This window comes from Pelodiscus sinensis, chromosome 4 (assembly GCF_049634645.1).
Source record: "Pelodiscus sinensis isolate JC-2024 chromosome 4, ASM4963464v1, whole genome shotgun sequence".
In the NCBI taxonomy this organism is placed as follows: domain Eukaryota; kingdom Metazoa; phylum Chordata; order Testudines; family Trionychidae; genus Pelodiscus; species Pelodiscus sinensis.
The window spans coordinates 101136922-101159644 of record NC_134714.1 but is presented as its reverse complement, the minus strand read 5'-3'; the positions used below and the strand labels follow the sequence as shown (position 1 = coordinate 101159644).

Genomic DNA, 22723 nt, shown 5'->3' with positions numbered 1-22723 from the left:
AGGACATCTAGCACCATGACCACCTGTTCCAAGAGTGCTATGAAACTGAAAATATGGCACAGAACATCATCGGTGCCGACCACTGGCACTTTGGCACAGCCTCTGGCACTGGCACAAACAACACCACAGGAACTGGAGATGCAGCCTATTCCAGCACCATCGGTGCTGAGCAAGCCACCAACACCATCCAATGCCCATGCAAAAACCAATAAAGAACCAGCCAGGAACCCAGTTCCGAACCGTTAAGATTCTCACCAGCACTATCATTGCTGGTGCTGCTATCTCTAGCACCAATGAATTCCATAGCCAGATAAGACTCGCATACTCACAGGAGACACCATAAAGGAGTTTCCCTGTAACCTTTGGCGCCACATCATGTATCCTCCCGTGGCGCCGTGACCAGGCAGATGTCTTTATCTCCTCCTTCAAGGGGCTCAGTGAGATCTCTTAGGTCTCTGACACTATCAGTACAGACACTGTCTTTCATGAGGATCACAGGAGTGTATTTTCTTCTAGAAAATCCTCCCCCACAAGGTATTGAGTATTACAAACATTGGCACTCTTGTGACCATCCATCCCATTGGATCACATAGTACCATTATCCACCAGCCTACGCCAGGCAGTGGTCATCATGCTGTTACCCGTCTGCCTCAAAACACCAGTCTAAAGTTTCTTCCACCCCAGCTCACAGGCGACCCATCACATCATTTCGTGCAAGTACCTCTCCTCCTCAACAACCTGATTTAGAGGAGGGACAAATCTGAGCCTGAGGAACAACAGCCTGGTACCTCTCCCACTGAACAGTCCTCCTCATCCCCAGATGAGACAGTAATTCCAGGTGATATTTTACCTATAGACAACCTGAAGCAGTTTCAGGATTTGTTACGCTAGTCAGGAAGTCCAGTACAGGAGAAACTGTCTCCTCAAAAACCTCCAATCCTCCCAACAGGCCAAAATTGCATTGCTCATCAATGAGGCCATTATGGAAGTGGCAGAGGAAATCGGGCAGACCCCAGCTTCTGTCCTGCCCACCAACAAACAGGCTGACATGAAATATTGTCCCTGCCAAAGGCATGGATGACTTTTTTTTTCTTCACCCCAACCAAACTCCTTGGGGGTAGACACAGCCCAACAGAGGTCTGAATTACCACAGTATAAGAATGCCATGACAGACAGAGTAAGCACGTGGACTTATTTGCTAAGAAAATGTGTTTGTCGACCCTACAACTTTGTATTGCAAATTACTCGGCCCTACTAGCAAATCCAAAATCACTGGACTCATGGATCACCTACCCTACCTGATAATAAAAGGCCTATCCTCAAGCGTATTGTCCAAGAGGCTATATCACCATATGAACCCCCCTCCATATGGCCTTGAACAGGGCTGACTGAGCCACGGTGAGCCCTGCTCGCCAGCCACGCTGTCCGGTGTTCTGCGCATGTGCAGATCGCCCGAACCCGGCTCTTCCGGGATGTAACCTACTCGCCACGGGCGAGTACTTTACATAGATTGTCGAGCCCTGGCCTTGAATGTCGCCAATGCAGCAGTACACTCCACTGCAACCTCAATAGTGATGTGCAGAGCATCTTGGCTTCAAGCTGCTGGGGTTCCAAGAGTTGCAATCCAAAGTAGAGGACCTCTCATTCAATAAACAAAAATTGTTTGCGGAGAAGACCACAAGTCCTCCACAAGTAAAAATTCAAGAACAATCTTACGTAAGTTAGGGATTTACATGCCATCATATTGCTGTAATCTTTATTCACCATACCAGAAGCACTACGACTTCTCTTACTCTTGGTACCAACAGAGGGGTCTCGACCAATCCTGTGCGAGACGGCGCCCTCAGAGGAGATGTTGGCAAAAAACCACACTGCTAACCCAACAAGCAAACAGCAGGTTTGTGGCATTGGTAGAGGGCATGTAAGACTTCCATCTTAGATGTTCATGCCACAAGCAGGTTTCCATTTTTCACCACTGTTTGAGACCATTCTATCACCATTGGGCCACCATCGCATTGGACCACTGGGTCCTTGAGATTGTGGCATCTGGCTACACATCCTATTTACATTCCCCCTAACTTCCCCACTCTCCATGTCCCTCTTTGGGACCCCTTTCATGAAGACCTATTAAAACAGGAGGCCCACTGGCTCCTTTCCATCGGAGCAATAGAGGGGTCACCAGATGAGTTCTTAAGCAAGGGCTTCTACTTTCACTACTTTCTCACAGAAAAGGACATTCTCGACCTTCGCAAGCTCAACCGATACCTTTGCAAGCAGTGGTTCAAAATGGTTATCCTAGGATCGATAATCCCAGCCCTGGATAAAGCTCTCAGCTTACAAGATGCCTGTTTCCATGTCACCATCCATCATACTCACAGATGGTTCCTTCAATTCACATTAGCAACAGAACATTTCCAGTATCGTGTCCTGTCATTAGATGAGTTGGAGTGGAAATAAGAAAATCCAAGATAGATAGATAGCAAAAGCAGTTACCTGTCAATTGTAGGACCTATGTTAATGAAGCTAATTAAGTGGGTTGGATGTGTTCCATTAATAGCTTTTGATGTGAAAATGCCCATGTGAAAGGCTGGGGAAATTGACTTTATAGTGTGTTAATCAGTTATTGTCTCTGTTCAAGCCCAAGGAAACGGCGTCAAATTTGTATCGGAGGTGGCAGTGCGGGATAGCAGGGGGCTCACCAGAAGTGAGGTGGGGAGTGCGCTGGCTCTGCCTCCGAGGACTATCTAATAGTTATGTAGCTGCTAATATTTGAGTTACACAACTATTGAATTACCTGCTATCTATTATCCCTAGTCCGGCCCCCTCTTTCATGGTTTGTTTTCCTTTATATCATCCTTGTCTGCAGCGGGAATTCTTTTCTCAGTTCAAAATTTTCTCACCTTAAGTGGAGAAGTGCCAAGGTTGTGACACAACTTTCTTATTTCCAGTCTGAATTTATTCATGACTAGTTGTGCCTGTATTGTCCTCTAGCTTTAATAACTCTTTACCTTTCTTGCTGTTTATCTGTGGCCACAATGTATATCTGAACAAGCCTATCTCTTCTCATAAACAAGCCATCCAATCCCATGAGCGAGCATCTTAGTAACACTTCTCTTCAACTGTCCTAATTTAAATGAACTCTTTGAACTCTTCTTGAGTATGGGTGACCAGAATTGTGAACAGTGTATAAGATGAGTTCTCACTAATTCCTTGTACAGCATTATTAATATTTGTCTATCTCTATTGGAAATGGCTCGTCTGATGCATCCTAGGATGACATTTGCCTCTTTTGTAGCTGCATCATATTGGTGATTCAAATTCAGCAGTGTACTAGAGTTTTTCCTCCCCCTGTTTTCTTCCACCTGATGAGCCTTTAATTTGTAGCAGAACTGCTTAATATGAATCTTTTCAAGCCAGCAGTTGGCATGCTAGGGTCCTGTTTTAAGTGATCATTTTTTCACATATCCATATGCGATTGTGTAATTAATGATCTCACCTTTAAATTTTCTGTAGCAGCCACCCAGTTTTGATTGGTCCTATGGATGGTTACTTAAAGTGAGTATATACAATTTCTGCAGTACATTGTGCAGTTTCTTTAAACCTCTATCTAGCTGTGGAGATAGAGGTGGTTTGTTTCACTTCATGATAAAATTGTTGGTTAAATACCTAGAGCTGGTTCTGAATAACCAAAAGTGAAGTGAGAAATTGGGTTGAGGCTAGCTATCCCCTGGAACTACTTCCAATGAATGTGGCGGAGGGAGAAATCTTGAATTGTGCCATTAGCATGAATCCAGATTGTGAGAAGATTAAAAAAAAATTCTGTGAAGTGCTTCTAAAATTTGACATTTTCCCTAAAAAAAAAAAATTAAGACCTACTTGTGTAAGGAAGGAGTGGATATCAAGAGATGAATTCTACTTTCAACCATAGGACTGAATGTTCCTATCTTTGCATTATAGTGGAGTTACAGTTCTGGAGGTCTGCATGAAGGGACACGTTTTAATGTATGCTTTTAAACTTTAAGGTCATAATGGTATCCATCCCAGAATACTACGAAGGAAAGAATGTCCTTCTCACGGGGGCTACTGGCTTCATGGGAAAAGTGCTTCTGGAAAAGCTACTGAGGTCCTGCCCTAAAGTGAAAGCGGTTTATATATTGGTGAGACATAAAGCAGGACAGACACCTCAAGCACGAATGGAAGAAATGATAAGCTGTAAGGTATGTCTAAAACATCTTTTTGTTAAGTCATTAAAACGTGATACAAACCTCCTTTCTCTATTGTAAAGAGATGATTGAAATGGTGAGCAAGTCTAACATGTTGGGACAGGTTTTTTTGTTGTACTCATTTTCAAGTAACAGCTGTAATATTGATAATGAACTAAATATTAGGGTTGCATTTTTCATTTTATGGGAGGGTGATGTGAGACAGCATCAATAGCCTTATTAAAGTCAGGGTATGCCACATCTTCTGGTTCACCCCATCCACAAAGTTACATTGTCAAAGTTGTTAGGTCGGTTTGACACTGTTTTTGATGATCCATGCTGACTATTGCTTATCACCTTATGTTCTAGGTATTTGTAAATTAATTGTTTAATTATTTCTCTAGGTACTGAAGTCAGGCTGACCAGTCTGTAATTCCCTGGGTTGTCCTTATTTCCCTTTTTATAGCTTAGCACTATATTTGCCTATTTTGTAGTCCTCTGGAATCTCCATCTTCCAAAGATAATTGCTAATGTCTCCTATCTCCTCACTGAAGTCTTTGAATATTCTGAGATGTATTTCATCTGGCCCTGGTTGACTTGAAGACTCCTAACTTATCAAAGTAATTTTTAGCCTGTTTTCTTGTTACCCTTTATGTCCCTGACTAGTTAAATCTCATTTTGTGCTTTTGGTCTTTCTAATTTTGTCCCTGCATACGTGTTGTTTGTTCACTTATTCTTTGTAATTTGACCTCCTTTCCTCTTTCTGATAAGTGAAGATCTCCTGGGTAAGCCAGATTGTTTTCTTGTCAGTCTTCCTGTCTTTTCAATTCAGTAGGATAGTTTGCTCTTGTGCTACAGGGTTACTGGTTAATTCAGGCATGGCCAGATGTCTCACAGAATCCATAAAAAAGGCATCCCAGTGTTTAATATGGCAAGACTGTCTGCAAAAACCACAGGAGTCAGCATCAGTGCTTCAGCTTGAGCTGAGAGGCTTGTGTTCAGGGCCCTGCAGGCTGGACATGAGGAAAAACTTCCTACCTGTCCTGGTGGTTAAACACTGGAATAAATTGCCTCAGAAGGTTGTGGAATCTACATCACTGGAGATGTTTAAGAGCAGGTTGGACAGACACCTGCCAGGGATGCTTAGATGGTGCTTGGTCCTGCCCTGAGGGCAGGGGACTGGACTTGATGATCTCTCGAGGTCCCTTCCAGTTCTAGTGTTCTAGGATTCTTTAATAAAGTCTCTTTTTAAAACTGCCAACACTCCAACTATTTTTCCTCTTAAATTTACTTCTTATGGGATCTTATCTACCAACTCCTGGGGTTTGCTAACATCTGCCTTTTTTTAATCCATTATATTGTGCTGTTTTTTTCTTTCCTACCTTTCCCTGGAATGATGAATTCTACCATTTCATGATCACTTTCACCTAAGCTGCCTTCCACTTTCAAAATTCTCAACCAGTTCCTCCTCATTTGTCAAAATCAAACCTAAAACTGCCTCTCCCCTGGTAAATTCCTCTGCATTCTGAAATAAAAAATCGTCTTCAATACACTTTCAAGAACTTGTTGGAAGGCAGTAGTTAATAGACAGGGCTCGACAAATAATACAATCTACTCACCTGTGGCGAGTAGATTGCAACCCGGAAGAGCCGGGTTCGGGCAATCTGTGCATGTGCAGATCGCTGGAAAGCGCGGCTGGCGAGTGGGGCTTTCCGCGGATCGGTGAGCCCTGTTAATAGATAGATATCCTTACAGGTTATCCACTCAAGGCAGGAACAAGGTCCCTAAATGAGAGGAGCCTCGGTTTCTACTTGACATTGGGGCTCAGTTGTGGGGAGAAGTGGTTGTTTACCCTTTTTCCCCATAGGAATGGGTAATGGAGGAAATCATAAGTTCCCTTTTCCTGATGGAAAAGGGCAATCCTGAAATGCATCTTCAGTCAAAAACCCCAGATGATTTGCTGTTGCGCATAGTTTGCTGAGATGTGAATTGCTGAATTATTTTCCATGGTGTTCTCCTTAGATGCCAGCACTAAATCACGGGCAGAGAGAGACAGTTTTGGGTGCCCCATCTCAGTCTTGGTGTGCTGTGAGGCATACAGTGAACTTGCTCATTTTCCACTCTTTGCTCGAGTTGTAGCATTGTGCCACACCCTTCAAAGCCTACGTGTTCTAGTCTCTTCAACTGAATTAGTGCAGTGTCCACCATCCTTTCAGTTTGACTGATTCTGCCAGTCTTGTGGTTTGCACCACAATTCCAGGTTTTTTTTTTTTTTTTTTAAGTCATACTCCCAGGCCTGTCAATTCTCACCTCCCTGTCCTGATCTCAACATTTTGTGACTATCATATTGTGGGCCACCCAGTTAGTTCTCTGTCTCAACCCTGGCCTTGTGTGTTAGCTTGTGCCAGGAGAGAATCTTCCCCTTTTGCACATTCTTCTCTGAACGGTACCCATCAGCTATTGCTTTGAGTCTGTGGCATACATTGAACAAACATCTTCTGAACATTTTGGGGTGGTCATGTGTCAGGATACCCATGAAATTTACGCCACAAAGCCTGTTCCAGCTCTGAATAAAGCATATCAGTTTTCAAACCAATCTGATTCTAGTGAATTCAAAAGCACCTTGAAACTTCACTTACAGCCTGGAGTGGAAGTATTGTGTCTCTTTGAACGACTACTGGTATGTAAAGTGTTCTTTGGAGCTGTCATGCACCCAACACTGTAAAACCCTGAATGAGAGATTTGCTTGATTGTTTAGAAGTTGAAGCTTAGGCTTGGCCTACAATAGGACTTTACATTGAATTTAGCTGCATATGGTCAGTTTTTCTAGATGACTTATTCACATTGCCAAGCTTGTCACATCGAGCTTCAGAGCTGCTGAAGTTAATGTTGGTTCCTCCTTCTTTCCTGAGGAGTAATGCTGCTCCTAACCTTATAGGGTCAAGTTTGTAAGTGTAAACACAGTGTTAGTATGCCCCAAAGTAGTACAGGTTGTGCATCCCTAAACTGGGACACTCTAGTCGGGCAATATCTGTGGTCCAGCGGGACAGTGGATGTTCCTGGACCACAGAGCCCAGGAACAGGGAGGTCTGGGGTGGGGAGAGAAGGGGTGACTTAGCCAGGAGTCCTGGGGCCAGGGAAGGGTTGGAGGGGAGGTGATGAGGAGTTCTGGCCCTAGTGGCCAAGGAGCTCCAGGGACAACTGCAGAGCCAGGCAGCTGTGGCGCTTCATCCCTGTCCGCAGAGCTCCAGCTGTGGCGCTCTGGCCCCCCTGGCAGCAACTAGAGAGCCCCTGGGGACTGGGACATCAGCAGGGTAGCATGGGCCATGAGGGAAGGGACCTTTCCTGGTCTGGCAAATACTTTTGATTGTGACCGGTCAGGTTCCGAGGGTGCCAGACCAGAATGTCCTAACCTGTGTTTGAACAGCGTACGCTTATTTCACCAGTATTTGTTTTACAAAGTTAAATCAAATTATGCCCCCTTCTCATGTGAAACACAACCTTGAAAGCTCAGTCTACAAACAATACTTTCAGTAATAGTTGGTACCTTACTGGAGGCTTCTTGCATTTTTGTTAATGTGATGTTGGATTAAAACATTTTGATAATGGTGTTCTGTTCAAATTGTTGGTAATTTTAAATCAAACTTCATGTCTGATTGGGATGTTGACATAAATGCTAAGGTTCTGTTGCACTGATGTATTAAAACGTGGCCTATGGAACATCCATTACTGTTATTTGGTTTGCCCCTGTAAATTTCCTGGACATCTAATGGGTCGGGGGAGACAAGGATTTTGTATTTGTATGTAATACACCAAATAGATGATGGTAATCCATGTGAAAAAATACAGATGTGATTAACACATTTATTGTGCCTCTTTAAAAGCCCAATTTAGTAGGCAGATGAAAAATGAGGACTTATTCTGACTTTCAGATTCCTTTAGCAATCTTAAATCTTCCTGATATAAATGTAGCCGTGTTAGTCTGGTGTAGGTGAAACAAACAAAAAAAAGGACTATGTAGCACTTTAAAGACTAACAAGATGGTTTATTAGGTGATGAGCTTTCGTGGGCCAGACCCACTTCCTCAGATGAAATAGTGGAAGATTTGATCTGAGGAAGTGGATCTGGCCCACGAAAGCTCATCACCTAATAAACCATCTTGTTAGTCTTTAAAGTGCTACATAGTCCTTTTTGTTAAATCTTCATGTGTCTTTTGAAACGACCTGCAAGAGCAGCGTGTGTCCTTTTAGCTGTGAAACTTTCCTCAGAATCACATCATGGCAGTGTGTTCATTCTTGGGTCAGCAACACATCTTCTGGACCTAATTCATGGAATTAAAGACTGATGTTTGGAGTACTGTAGGTCTAGAAATGAGTAGTATACAGTGAAAAATAGCCTGGAATGTGGTGTTTTTAACTCTGAAAGGGCCAGATATGATAGACTGTAAGTTAATTACAGCTACTTCAGTTAATTTTTAGAGGCTGTCTTTGACTCTGTTGGAGTCCTGAGTATATGGACTTACGAGACCTAAACAAACTTAGCTTTAAGGACAGGAAAAAATAGCTCAAAGAAAATTTTAAAAATATGCATCATGCATGTTCAGCTTTACCATTAACTTGGAATGACCTGCATAATCCATTGGCTGCTCTGCCAATTGCATAATTTACCAGTCCCAGCTCATGTTGATATTAAAAATATGATGGCAAAATTTCAATTCATATATGCATTATATTTGAAGAAGTACAACTCCATTTTATAGGCAGAAATATGTATAGATATCCCTTCTGCTACGTAAATTAAACAGCTCACTTCTTAAAATCATTGTGAATTTTAATTTTTAGACCTGATTTTCTTTTGACAGCTCTTTGACAGGTTAAGGGATGAACAGCCTGAATTTAAAGAGAAAATAATTGCAGTTACTAGTGAACTTACGCAATCTGAACTGGACCTTAGTGAACAGGACAAAGAAAAGCTCATAGACTGCATTAATATTGTATTCCATTGTGCTGCTACCGTCAGGTTCAATGAAACGCTAAGGTGAGTATAAAGCTTGATATGAAGAAAACTAAAGTAGCTGAATTATATTAGTGTATTCTGCAAAGGCACCAGCTTTAAAATAACACCTGCAAAATATTATTTAAAAAAATGGATTTTTTTTTAAAGTTTAATTTTGTGTGCTGGACATCACTGCGTATGTGGTCAATTTTTCTTTTGCTTCTCTAAGAAAACAAGGATACGTAGAGAAACCGATATGGAGATCTGTGCCTGGTCCTAGGCTTGACACAGGCACAAGACAGAGCAAGTTAAGTAATGTTGTTGCTTGTACTGGCCTTGACAACCTTCATGTGTCCTGTGTACTCCTGCTGTGATGGCCCCTGATATAAGTGTAGCTGGTAGGTAATAAATGAATGTGGATGGGTCAGATTAAGATGCATTTGAACTGAATCAGCACCCATTTTATGAATCATCTCATACAGAACATGTATCTGTGTAATTTCAGGGTCACAGGTAAGGGTTCACTGAGGGGGAAAAATGTTCTCCTCCTGAAGGTGTAAGGATAAAATTCTAGCCTTTGCTTTTTCACTTGACAGTGGGGTCAGAGAATCAAAAATATGCTTAAGGGTGAGTGCAGCGGAAGAAAGAAAATGTGTGGTAGTGGTGTAGAAGGAGAAAGTTATGACAGAGGGGAATAGCAGCAGTACAAAGCAGTGTGTATGGGGAGGAAAAAAAAGGGGAAGAGTGAGGAGAGAACTACTAGGAATGCTTCTGAGATTAGATTGAGGGAAAACTACTGAATGCTTAAGACCGAGGTGAAGAACCTGAGGTCCCGGGGGCTGGATGTAGCCCCTGGCTTGCCTGGATCCGACCCCCAAGGCTCCCTTGCCTCTAGCATTTGGGAGCTTATGCTGGTGCTTCATCTCTCTCTCCTCCCCCCCCCCCCCCACCCCATGGGTCTGTGCACACAGAATCTACTAGCCTGGGCCTCTCTAGGTCTGGTGTTATGCAACGGGCATGTGGGGAGTTGCCACATCAATGAAGAGGTTGGGGTTTTTTTTGTTTTTTGTTTTTTTCCCCTTGTGTGCAGCCCCCAGCTGAACCAAGCAAGGTTCTCCACCCCTGGCTTAAGAAAAATAAATTTGTAGAAGAAAAGGACTAACACCATCAAAAGAGATAGGTATATTCATTTTTAGCATAAAGGTTTTTAATGTTGAAATGTTAGCGTATTTTTTTGCTTAGGAAAAGATTGCTATAGGAGAAACCTCTTTTCAATTGGGATGGAGGAGGGAGAGAGACTTGGCTATAGAAGACCAAAAGGAAGGTTAGGAAACCCTGATTTCTGACTTGTAGGCTGTCTACTCTACAAGGTTTTTGTGTAAAAACGATCGGTTTTGCATGAAAACCGGTGGAACGTCCACACCTCAAGCGCATTTTTATTCAAGAAAATCGACAGAACAGAGGGCTTTCACTGGTAGAGTTATTCCTCTCCTCATGAGGAATAACTCCTTTTTTGCGCTATAGCTCTTGTGCAAAAAGGCAGGTGTGGACGCTCTGGAGAGGTTTTTGCACAAGAAACCCCTATTGGCAAAAGCACTGGTGCTCTGATGGCCATTCTGTGAATAGCAATCAGAGCTTTCTTGCGCAAGAGTGTCCATGCAGCGTGGATGCTCTCTTGCGCAAAAGCACATCGCCTTTGCAATGCGCTTTGAGGTCTGGACATGTTTTTGTGCAAGAACTTTCGCAAAAGGCTTCTTGCGCAAAAACCCTGCAGTGTAGACACAGCCCTTGTGGTATACTGATTGTGGCCTTCTAGGAATGTGCTATGACAAAAATGAGCAAGTCACTTTTTAATACTGCCTTCCCACAAATTCCTGTAATTAGGTAGGCCTCTTATGTCTCCAACATGAGAATTAGCTAAAGAGCTAGGTTTACAGAGGCCTTAGCTGAAAAATCCATCTGGAGTGGGGACATAATGCTAGGGCTGGGAGAGACCTCAGGAGATCATCAAGTCCAGTCCCCGACCCAAGGCAGAACCAATCCCAACTAAATCAACCCAGACAGGACTTTGTCAAGCTGGGACTTAAAAGCTTTAGGGATGGAGGTTCCACTCCTTGTCTAGGTAACCCATTCCAGTACTTCACCGCCCTCCTAGGGAAATATCAAAATATCATTCCTCCTCATTTGGTCACCACTGAGAACAGTGAGGGTCCCAGAACTGGATACAGTACTCCAGTTTTGGCCTCACCAGTGCTGAATAAAGGTGAATACAGGCAGTCCCCGGGTTACGTACAAGATAGGGACTGTAGGTTTGTTCTTAAGTTGAATCTGTATGTAAGTCGGAACTGGCGTCCAGATTCAGCCGCTGCTGAAACTGACCGCCAGTTCTGACTTACATACAGATTCAACTTAAGAACCCCAAGCTTCCCCGAGTCAGCTGCTGCTGAAACTGATCAGCGCTGATTCCAGGAAGCCTGGGGCAGAGCAACTCTGCCTCGGGCTTCCTGTAGTCAGCGCTGGTCAGTTTCAGCAGCAGCTGACTTGGGGATGCCTGGGGCAGAGCAGCTGGGGTGCTGCTGGGTTGCTCCAGTAGCACCGCTCCTCGGTGCTACTGGACCAACCCGGCAGCACCCCAGCTGCTCTGCCCCAGGCGTCCTGATTCAGCCACTGCTGAAACTGACCAGCAGCGGCTGAATCAGGACCTGGGGCAGAGCAGCTGGGGTGCTGCCGGGTTGGTCCAGTAGTGCCCAGAGTGGCGCTGCAGGACCAATCGGCAGCGCCCCAGCTGCTCTGCTCCAGGGTCCAAAACAAAAGCCTGGTCTGCTGGGGGGGGGGAGGCACACTAGCCGCGCCCCCCCCCCCCAGCAGACCAGGGACACAGGGAGCAGAGCCGCAGCGGCAGCGGGGTGCCGCGCCTCTGAGGCTTTGCTCTGGCAAAGTCTCAGAGGCGCGGGACCCCCCCGCGGCTGCGGCTTCAGTCCCGGTGCCTGTGGTCTGCTGGGGACCGTCCCCAGCAGACCACAGGCACCGGGACTGGAGCGGCAGCAGCGGCGGGTTCCCGCGCTTCTGAGGCTTGGGTCTGGCAAAGCCTCAGAAGCGCGGGAACCCGCCCGGTGCCCCTGGTCTGCTGGAGACGGTCTCCAGCAGACCAGGGGCACCAGAGCAGCTTACGAACGGGGCTTTCTCGCCCCGGAGCTCCTGCACAAGACACCCCATGAATAACATGATGCCCATCCTACTCCCCTTCTAAGAACCAAACACAACCATATCATATTGGGTTATTACCTGAGCACTGTTGCAGTTCCTCAGACCTGCTGAGGAACAAACCCGGACAAAGGGTGCACTGGGGCAGTATTGCTTTGAGGTTGTTTATTGGCACAGATTCTTAAGGGTAAGGTGATACTCTACCATCTGAGTCAGTGCTTGTAGCCAACTGGGTATGACTCCCTGCCTTCTCCTCCCCTGGCGTCTAGCTGGCTGAACGTACCTCTCTGCTTTCCCCCTTCCCTTCACCCTAGCTCTCAGTTATGATTTACGTTAAGCTCTTTATTATGCCTTCTTGTTATATTCTTTGGTATGTCAAGCAATGCAATTTATAGTTAGGTTTCTTGTTACTCGAGGCCATGCTTTGCCTAAGAACCATATTTCTTAATGTATCTTTATGAATGTGTGCAATCTGTGGAATGAGTGTGGAAGTGTGAATGAGAAACCCAATGAAAAGACAGTTTATGATTTGTAACTTTTTATGACGAACAAAGACCCTGCAAAGAGGATAAATTAACTGATGAGTGGCAAGAAATCTCTCTTGGACAAGATGCAACAGCACAGTAGAAGCCTGGGTCCGGCCCAGAGAAAGTAAAGCCTCCTGCAGATTTGAAGGAACCTTATATCCGAGTCTCTGGGAAGCTGACAACTGGCCATCATTCCAGCCACTTGTGAAATCAGAAGTAATCTACACTGCACTTGCAGCCTGCCTCCAAACTGCCAGCATGAATGTGGGTGGGTGGGGTGGGTGGGTGTGTCGCCTGCTGAATTGCTGACACGAAGTCTTTGGGGACCGCCAGTTGAAGTATTGACCAGGGCAGATCTTGTTTAGGTTGGTGTGTTGACAGCCTGATGTGGATAGTTCTACAGGTTGAGATATGGTGTCTTACCCAGTATCAATAGATAACTACATGTGAGGGTCAGATGAGAAGAAAGCAAGAGAAGCTAGCAGTTACAGATTGTCGTTATTTCGCTCCCTTATTTTTAATGGAGAAGGCTTTTGTTTTAGGAAAATGAACTTGTATAACTTGACTTAGGTGTCTGCCATGTAACCTGAGGAATTTTAGATGGCCCATGTAGGGGCACAACCAGAAACTGAGATTGAAATTAGTGAAGACTAGGCTGAGTATTAGGAAATGTTGTGGATTTCAGTGTTACAGATTCTAAGACTGAAAGTCTTTCAAGGACAGTAGTGCAAGCCATTATTAGGCACATCTAAACATTAACTGAATAAGATGTGGGAGAATGTGAATAGTCCCCACATGGGACTTTTCACCTCAGTTTATGATTCTCTACCATACTTACTCTTCTTCATTTGTCTATTTTCTTCAACAGAGATGCTGTGCAGTTAAATGTGATTGCCACACAACAGCTCATCATCTTGGCCCAGCAAATGAAGAATTTGGAGGTGTTCATACATGTTTCAACAGCATATGCATATTGCAATCGAAAGCACATTGAAGAAATCATATATCCACCCCCTGTTGACCCCAAGAAACTGATAGATTCTTTAGGGTATGTTTTGAATCTTTATATTTTTTCCTCGACTAATCCATACCCACCTGCTTTGCTCTTCTCCAGTACTATTAACAGCATAAAAGGCTTTGAAAAGCATAATACAAAAAAACTACACACATTGATGAGGCAATTATCTCCATTTTACAAAAGTGGAAACTAAGGTATAGGAAGGTTGTGACTTACTTTAGGTCATTTACTCAAGTAAGGACAAATATCACTCTATTTTTCCATGCAGAGTATTTCCCCCTCTGATAATAAATGGTCGCTATATCAAACTAGACATATAAATAGATGCCAAAAGTTTAAAACCTCAAGCACTGGCAATCCTATAAAACTCCCTCAAGTAATCCTATACAAAAAGATAGTGTCTATTTAGCAATTCTGTATAAAGTTAAATGTCTGTAGCGTAGCATAGAAATGAAATATAACAAAACTTAAAGTTCAAATTAGGGTTGTTAAATTTAGTTTAATCGACTAGTCGATCGATTTTCCATCCACTAGTCAATTAGTTAAGTGGGAGAACGTCACAGCAGGGTTAGCTCCCAGCCTGGGATCTAATTAATTGGCTCCTAACTTGATCTCTAAAATGTAAGGTGGTGAATGGCAGTGGGTAGAATCTAAGGAGTACACAAGTAACCTTGATATAATTACTTTTTTAAAAAAAGCTGAGGTCATAGAAATACTGTGGTACAGGAAGAAACATTTTTGCAGGAAGGCTTTTACATTTTTCTTTATTTTGGAACACTAAGAAAGGCTTGTAGAAAGACTACCTATCTGAATCTGAAGGCATGGGTTAATTTCTGTTTCTCTTTATGCAGCTAGTTCAGTGTTGACCAATTTATATAAAATTAAACTGGGAATTTAAAAAAAGGAAAGCATTTTTTTGTCTTCCAGTTCATGCATAAAATGGAGGTATGAAAGGATGAGAGATCCTAGTTCTAAAGTGTTTTAGCCCCTTCAAGTTCAGCTTACTACCTACAGATAGCTATTCCTTTGTTTAATAATCAGTTTCAAATAATTTTTAATAAACTTTAGTTTTAGGTAAAGGTGCATTTGTGATAGTTTATTTGAAACAATTTTAAAAGGTTAGTGTATTTTAATTGAATGTCACTTTCTCTGCATATGGAGTTTGACACAAGTCATCTGTGTTTTTTTAATCAAGTGTAAAAAAAAAAAAGTTTGATGCAATTCTTAATATAATAAGTAAAAACTTAAGACTAAATATGTTAAGCTATATAATTAGTTAAAATGTGTACTTAAATATAGTCACCTTCTGGCCACCAAAAAGTATAAAGGCTGAAGCTAATTAAAGTTAATTGCAATAAATAAAGGTAGTTGGAAATCTCATATTCTAATGGTTACCAACCAGAAGACTAAAAATTTTTTTTTAGGGAAAAATAACTAAAATGCAAAAGATGATTAAAATAAATTTAAATCATTTTTTGCTGATTTCCTGATTCAAATCATGATTAAAATTGGTGACTTTAAGTGATGTAAGTCCTTTTATCCTGTGTACAAATGCATATCAAATACCGTGTGCATTTGGTACCTGGTCTCATAAGTAACTTCATCTTAATTTTTAACGTTGACATTGGGAAATCCTGCTACCATGCATCATTATGTATAAAGGGCAGTTACTCCTGTGTTCCTCAGACTGGGAAGGTTAGAGAAGTATCTTTCAGCATGACAATTATTTAAATGTGTAAGTAACTCTGGGAATATTTAATTAAAAATACTTTGAAATACAATAGAAATTGCTTATTCAATGAAAGGTCTCAGCATTGTGTGGAAAGAAAGGAAGAAGAATGCATATTTTTCAGATGAAATGTTGTATGTCACAAGATAAATTTAGGAACATACCATCAGTAAAAATAAAAAATTCCACACTTCACTGAAGTGTATATTATGTTCCAGTAACGGTTTCAGCCCATAGTTCTGTTCAGTGCTTTTTTTGTGTGTTTAAAAAAAAAAAAAAAAAAAGGTGCCGGTATTCTGGGGTAAACTTGTTCAGCTTCCCCCCCCCCCCCCCCCCCAAAAAAAAGCCCCTGAGGGCCAAAATGCGGTCGCAGCCCCTTTAAGAGCCACAGTGCTGCGCTGGGAGCCAGGAAAAAAAAGCTGCATATTCTGGGCAGGCTTCCAGCAGGAGCCAAACCACCCCAGGAAAATAGGTGCCAGAACACACGGGGGAAATCCCATTCCTTTTCTGTGGGCTGGGAAAATAGGTGATGGTATGCCTTTCTGTGCAGTACCATCACAAAAAACCCCGCTGGTTCTGTTGGAGCCTAATGATTTGACACTAAATATCACTAGATATAATAGCCAGCAGAAATGTCATATGGCCTTTTTTGATGTGACTCCCCTGAAAAATATCTGGAATTAATTAGACCAGATTATGATACGGGCTTTACAGCATATACATCATATACATATGTGTTCTCAGGTAAACTGAAAGTATTGTCATATAGAATAATTGATCATTTTTTGGCACAGGAACAAGGTACTTGGCTAACAGAACACTTATACATCTATTAGTAGTTATGGGAGCTATATATTGGTTGAAAATAGATTGTTTTTCAGAAATGCAGATCCAGAAACCAATGCCTTCAATGTTACTTGAGTATTGTAGTTAGAGGAGGACTTGGGGTAGTTTATGCAGTAGCAGACCAACCAAAATTATCTGGAAAGAGTTGAATTCTGCAAGCAGTTATCCAAGAAGGGCAAACACTTCAGGATGTGGAATAAAGCATTGGGAGAACTGAAAAAGAGAAGAGGATATGGAGTCATTTGTCTGGCAGTGCAACATGCTCTCCTATGCATGCATACTGCAAATATGCTCTGAGTGTGGGTAAAAATGAGTCGCTTTTTGAAGGCCACTTGAACCTATATTGGGCTGCAAGTGAAAGCAGCAGGTGGGGAACCTGCAGCATTCAGTAAATCTGTGAGAACACAGGTCAGTGTGCAGACAAGCTTTCGTTACATATCGCCTAGTATGATTTTACTCAGTATGACCCTATAGTTATAGGAGGGCTGATTAGTTCATCTTGCGTGCTGTGTTGTTTGGGGAAAAAAAACTGTTTAACACAATCACGGAAGAACCAAGAATATTGGGAAATGACTTAATGTTTATAGTTGACATGTATGGAGAAAGGGGGGGTAGGCAGAAAAATGTGGCAATATGAAATCTTGAAAATGGCTGTCTCTTCAGCTATAATTAATGGACTAAGTTCACTAATGATGTATCAAAGATGCACGCTATTTCCCAGTCATCTTGCTTGTTTAAAATAAAAACAAAAAGTAGTTTTTAAGTTTGCAAGCAGTTTTGGGATTTTACTGGGTATCACATTATTTTGTCCTGTCAATCTTTGTATCACTGTCTTTGAACTATAAACCACTGGAAATGTGCATTCAGTTGTGGTTTTCTTGTACAATGATCTGTTGCTTTTGAGAGATCTTTTATTGATCAAAGAGATTTGTATTTTCTTTTTATATTGCTGTTTAATAAAAAATCCTAAATTCTTCCTCCAAAAATCAGGTTTTTTAACTAGATTCATAAAATAAACTTCAGTTTCTAGAGCGCATTGCAAAATGTTTCTAAACATATTGGGGTTGGTCTATATAAGAATATTTTTAGCAGAATAACAAACTATGCCATTGCAAGCCCTTATTTTTAAGTACACTTGAAAGTTTAAATTATGCTTGTACCCATGTTGCATTGGGGCAAGTAATTTTTAAATCTGTTTTAAGTGTGCCTCTACGTTGGCGTTTAGAAAGTTTGCACCAATAAGGCTAAATTGATTATCTAGAACAGCCTTTGGTTTCTTGAAATTAATGTCAAACCCTTCTTTCAGTACAGTTCTTCTACCATTTACTCACCTCCAGTGTGAGGGCTGTTTAATAAACAAAGTGAACAGTTAAGGGCTAAATCCTAGTATTGTTCAACTCTTAATTTTGCTTCTCATAAAATCCAGCATTTTGGTTTCTAAAGAAAGGAAACCATTTGTAATTAGTGAAATCTCAAGGAACTGCAGATTTCAGAACTGAGCTTGGTGTAAGTTATCTGCTAAACCTCACTATTGTATAACCTACATATATGCTTGCCACACCAGTGTCAAAAGTTCTGATTTATCTGAGGACTTATTTTTTAGAGGTGTTACTTTTGTCCACTTTAGTGAAAATTGGTGCTAAGCATCTCTTAAAACCCAACACGCTGATTTTTCAAAGTTGCTACTGATCAGGTGTTGGACATTAGGGCTGTTATGCCATGTCTACGCTACATGGAAGATCAACGCCGCTGTGGTTGATCTTCCAGGGTTTGGTTTAGTGAGTTAGTGAAGACCAATAATTGGAACTAAAAAGGCACTCCCATTGGCATCAGTACTCCTGCTCCTCATGAGGCATAAGGGAAGCCAACGAGAGTGTTTGCTCCCATCGGCCTCCCGCTGTATAGATGGTGATTTAAGATGGGGCGATTCCATCTATGTAATTAACATAGTTGTGTATCTTAAGTCAACCTTACCCTTAAGTCTAGATGTACCCTTACAGAATTTTGAAGTGGCAGGAGTAAATTACTTCCAAATCTCTGCTGAATACAACTTGTAAAAAATTTACCGATAAGCACTACAGCAGAATTCTTTGCCTTGCTGTCTTTGTTTACATTGCTTCTGGTGGAACTTTACAGCTTCAGTTTGTCTTATTTTTGTTGCTTTAAAAGAAATGAGTCAAAGTATTTTGCTTGATAAGTTATTTTTCCAATTTCTCTTTCTTTCTTATACTCCTTTAAGTTAATTGTAGAGTAACTAAAACTTTGTTCTTTTGATTCTTTAGGTGGATGGATGATGGTCTAGTGAATGACATTACTCCGAAACTGATAGGAGACCGGCCTAATACTTACACATATACAAAAGCCTTAGCAGAATATGTTGTGCAGCAGGAAGGTGCAAAATTAAACATAGCTATTATACGACCATCGATTGTTGGTGCTAGCTGGAAGGAGCCTTTCCCTGTAAGTCTTTTGAGCTTCCCACGGAATATTCTACAATCTATATACTTCCATATATTTCTAGTCCTGTACCTTATCCTTGCTAGGTCTATATTGGTAGGGAGCTAGTTCAACACTCCATAGAAATCAGAGGTGAAAATTTGTCACTTGTGGATAGCAACCTGAGTTATAAAACTGCCTTGTTTAGTTGACAGCTTTTATGTAAGAAAGCCATTGATTTAAAGGATAACTTACTCTTACCTCTGGAATATATGGGCCTATCAAGTGAATTAAACAATATTTGTTAAAACACAGGGAGAATATATTTAATTAGAACTAGTGGAATCAATATGGTGTTATTCTATATATATACACAAACGTTACGCTTTTAATTGTTCATCTAAAACTTTTTCTGATAAGAAAGCCTAAAGTAATTTTGACTTCAGTTAAGTTCTTTATGGGTACACTGAAGCTCTTTGAAGTTTCTCTCATCAGTTACTTCCCATGACTTCTAAGAGACTAAAACACATATAAGACCTGGATTTTTTTTATTTTTGCTTATGCCACTTTTCTGCTTCCTCTTTCTGGAAATGTCTTTATAGATCCATTTTCCCTTCAACCAGATGCCCTGACGCACCCTCTGTTTGTAGCCACCCTACATGACAGCCATAGAAAAGACAGTGTTTTGGGGTTGCTATAGCAGTTGCTACCTGAAGTTTCTCTTGGTATGGGATGGTCCTCTTGTGATTGGTTTTGGTGCACTTTTCCTAACTCAGGAGAAAATGTGTGCCAAGATAAGTTGATTTCTCAAGTCCGTACAGATCACCAAAATCAGAGATGGCTTTCCTTTTTGGTACTGAATATGGGCACTACATATTGAGAGAATCCTACCTCTAGAAAATGGAAGGAAATATAATAATGGACAGTGCAATTGTTTAGCTGCTTTCCAATTGTGAAAAGATTTTCTGGGCAAAGTATGACTTCACTTCATAGCTACTGCTAGGAAACTTGCTTTGAACTATAAATGTGCATTACAAAATTATTTTAATCCTATCGTTTATTTCATAATATGCAGCAGCTCATTTTGAGGAGCTAGCTAAATTGTGTGTAGCTCTTTGGCTGCAGTTGTAGCAGCTGTTTAAAGCTCTGTCACAGGTATGCAATAGTGGTTTCAAATGAAAGCACATTTATATTTGTAACTTGAGTAGGAATAGGGAAGTAATATGTTGTCTGCTTGAATGGTAACTATAAATGTTTGTGAAATATGTTGAAATCAGTGAATTTCAACTGAGATTGCTTTTGGTGTTTTTTACCCAATAGGGATGGATTGATAACTTTAATGGGCCCAGTGGTCTCTTTATTGCGGTAAGTAAACATTTTAAGACAAGTATGTCTTTTCAAATAATGTGTAACCTTTCAGTATTTTATTGGTGTCTTCCATTTTTGTTATTTAAGGCAGGAAAAGGAATTCTTCGAACAATGAGAGCCTCCAACAGTGCAGTTGCAGATCTTGTTCCAGTAGATGTAGTTGTCAACACAACACTGGCTGCTGCTTGGTATTCTGGAGTTAATAGGTATAGCAGGTGACAGTGCAGTTCATTTTTAATTAGCCTGAAGAGGGGTTGTGTAATATTTCTATAAACCTAACCATCCGTTTAACTGCTAGTAGATTAATTGTTTTTCCCACAGTACTATGGAATTTAGGATTCAACCTATTAGCCCAATCTAGTCTGTATCTGGACAGTATCTGATAGTGTATTTAATCAGTTATGCAATACTGTAGACAAGGGAGTGGAAATTCCTTCATTATGGCAGTCAGTTTAAATTATAAATATTATAGAGTTAAAGCTTAATTATTTGTTTCATGAGAGACAGAGCTGCTGGAAAGAAAAACATGAGCAGTGTGGAGATAAAATTATGGTGGTTGGTTGGTCTCCACTTTATCCAAACTCCAAAATTCAGGGGATAAGAGTGATTTGGATACATGATTCTGGTTTGGGTTATTGTCACAAATTTTAATTTTAACTAATTCTATCTGATTTTTTCAGACCAAGAAACATTATGGTGTACAACTGCACAACAGGTGGCACCAATCCTTTCCACTGGGGTGAAGTTGGTATGCTGCATTCTTTCTATATGTGTTCTCTTTAAACGTCAATAGAAAAAAAGTATGAAATAATGAAAGGCCCACAATGTGGCCATTAGCTAATATGTATTTCTAGAAATTTTTTGTTAGCAACTTGAGTAACTTTTTCTCTAAGAACTTGAGACCACTGATTTTAAAAAATTAGCATTTTTATAATCAGAAATTCCCCTGTGATACACTGCATAGTTGAAGTATTCCATCACTTCTTAATTTTATCCTCTGTTTCCTCCATTCACTGTTTATTTTCCTGGTCCCACCTTCATCTAAAATGTGGGAGTCCTATTTGCTTTCCTAATTGTTCCGTCAGCTTAATCTGCCTTCAGTTCATGGGTAGAGTGAAGAACTGCTCAGAGGGATCAGCAGAGACTCTGATGTTGTCACAACATTCGATGTTGTCACAACATTCGATGTTGGGTTTAGCAGCACTCTTGCTAAATGCATCTAGAACTTGGAGTTCTGTGTTTCTACAGTGCCTACAACAGTGGGCTCCTGGTCCATGACTGGGGCTCATAAGGACTGTGGTAACTAGGGATGTTAGATATCAGGTAATTGAGTAGTTGTGTAACTGCATGAATTCTCATTGGTTATATGACTACAGTATTTGATAATCCCTGGGGGTGGAGCCCCTGGAAAGCCCCCTGCCATCCAACGCTGCTGCCTCTGCTGCTGTTTCCTCCCTGCCACCCACCCTTGGTGTGAGAATGCATGTAATTGACAAGATTAACCTATTAGGTTTATTGGCTAATCGGATGTCAACATTGACATCCCTACTGGTAACACAAGTAACAAATAATAGAACAATAGCATGAAAGTGAGGTGGGTTTTGCATAGAGCAGCACACTTGAGAGGTATGATGGCAACTTTGCTTTCGAGTAGTCAGATTCATGTCATTATTTTTACTTTTAAGTAGTTACATGAGGTATCAAATATTATCTGAAGAGAGAAATAATCCTCTTGGCCATCTGTTTGCAATTCTTAACATTTACAATTACAGTCTAATCTGTTTCTAATAGTAAAATATTGCAGACCTACAATAAATGTTCTCTTTTCTTAAAATGAAAATGTAAGATTTCATTAAATTGTAAGATTTCTAATATTTTAATGCATATATTTATTGTTTTAAGCAGAATTTTTATTGTTAGGATAATATTTATTCCAAATATTTGTATACGTTCTATACAAACTGCCCTGTAGGTAGTTTAAAAGTAGATCTTAAAATTATCTCTGTACTAAATTATATATATATAAAACATAATTTCATCCATTTAATCTTCCAGACAAGTTGATTAGAGAACTATTGGTTTTTAATTAAATCACAGTTTAGTTTGTGGTAAGAACACATTTTTTCTGAAGAAACCATTGTGGAAAAAATGGGAGATGTTTAGAAAGCTGAAGCAAATGTGCCCAGTCTTGCATTTCTCTAACAGCTAAAATTCCTTTTGACCTCACTGAGTGTTGTATGTGCAAGAAATGCACAATAAAAGGAAGGGTTTTTTAAAAATGTGAATCACTTGTTAAAATGTCTTTTGAAATGCAGGTCAAATGCTATGCTTAGATATACCTATGATCTGATTAAAAGGAAAGTTAAAATAATTTGTACTGCAAATTAGGTTTAAGATT

At 40.9% G+C, this 22723-nt stretch overlaps 1 protein-coding gene across 3 annotated transcripts in view; it reads left to right on the top strand.

Annotated features, from left to right (window-relative positions):
• Window positions 1-22723, top strand: part of FAR1 (fatty acyl-CoA reductase 1) — a 68488-nt gene that overhangs the window by 18361 nt on the left and 27404 nt on the right. For 2 of the 3 annotated variants that reach the window (XM_075927847.1, XM_075927845.1), the window contains exons 2-8: window positions 4023-4217; window positions 9064-9239; window positions 13797-13976; window positions 18804-18981; window positions 20278-20322; window positions 20413-20540; window positions 21006-21073. In XM_075927847.1, the coding sequence (XP_075783962.1) occupies window positions 4029-4217; window positions 9064-9239; window positions 13797-13976; window positions 18804-18981; window positions 20278-20322; window positions 20413-20540; window positions 21006-21073 (964 nt within the window). In that variant the 5' untranslated portion in view covers window positions 4023-4028. The remainder of the gene's footprint in view (window positions 1-4022; window positions 4218-9063; window positions 9240-13796; window positions 13977-18803; window positions 18982-20277; window positions 20323-20412; window positions 20541-21005; window positions 21074-22723) is intronic. The other variant, XM_075927846.1, reaches the window with a different exon arrangement.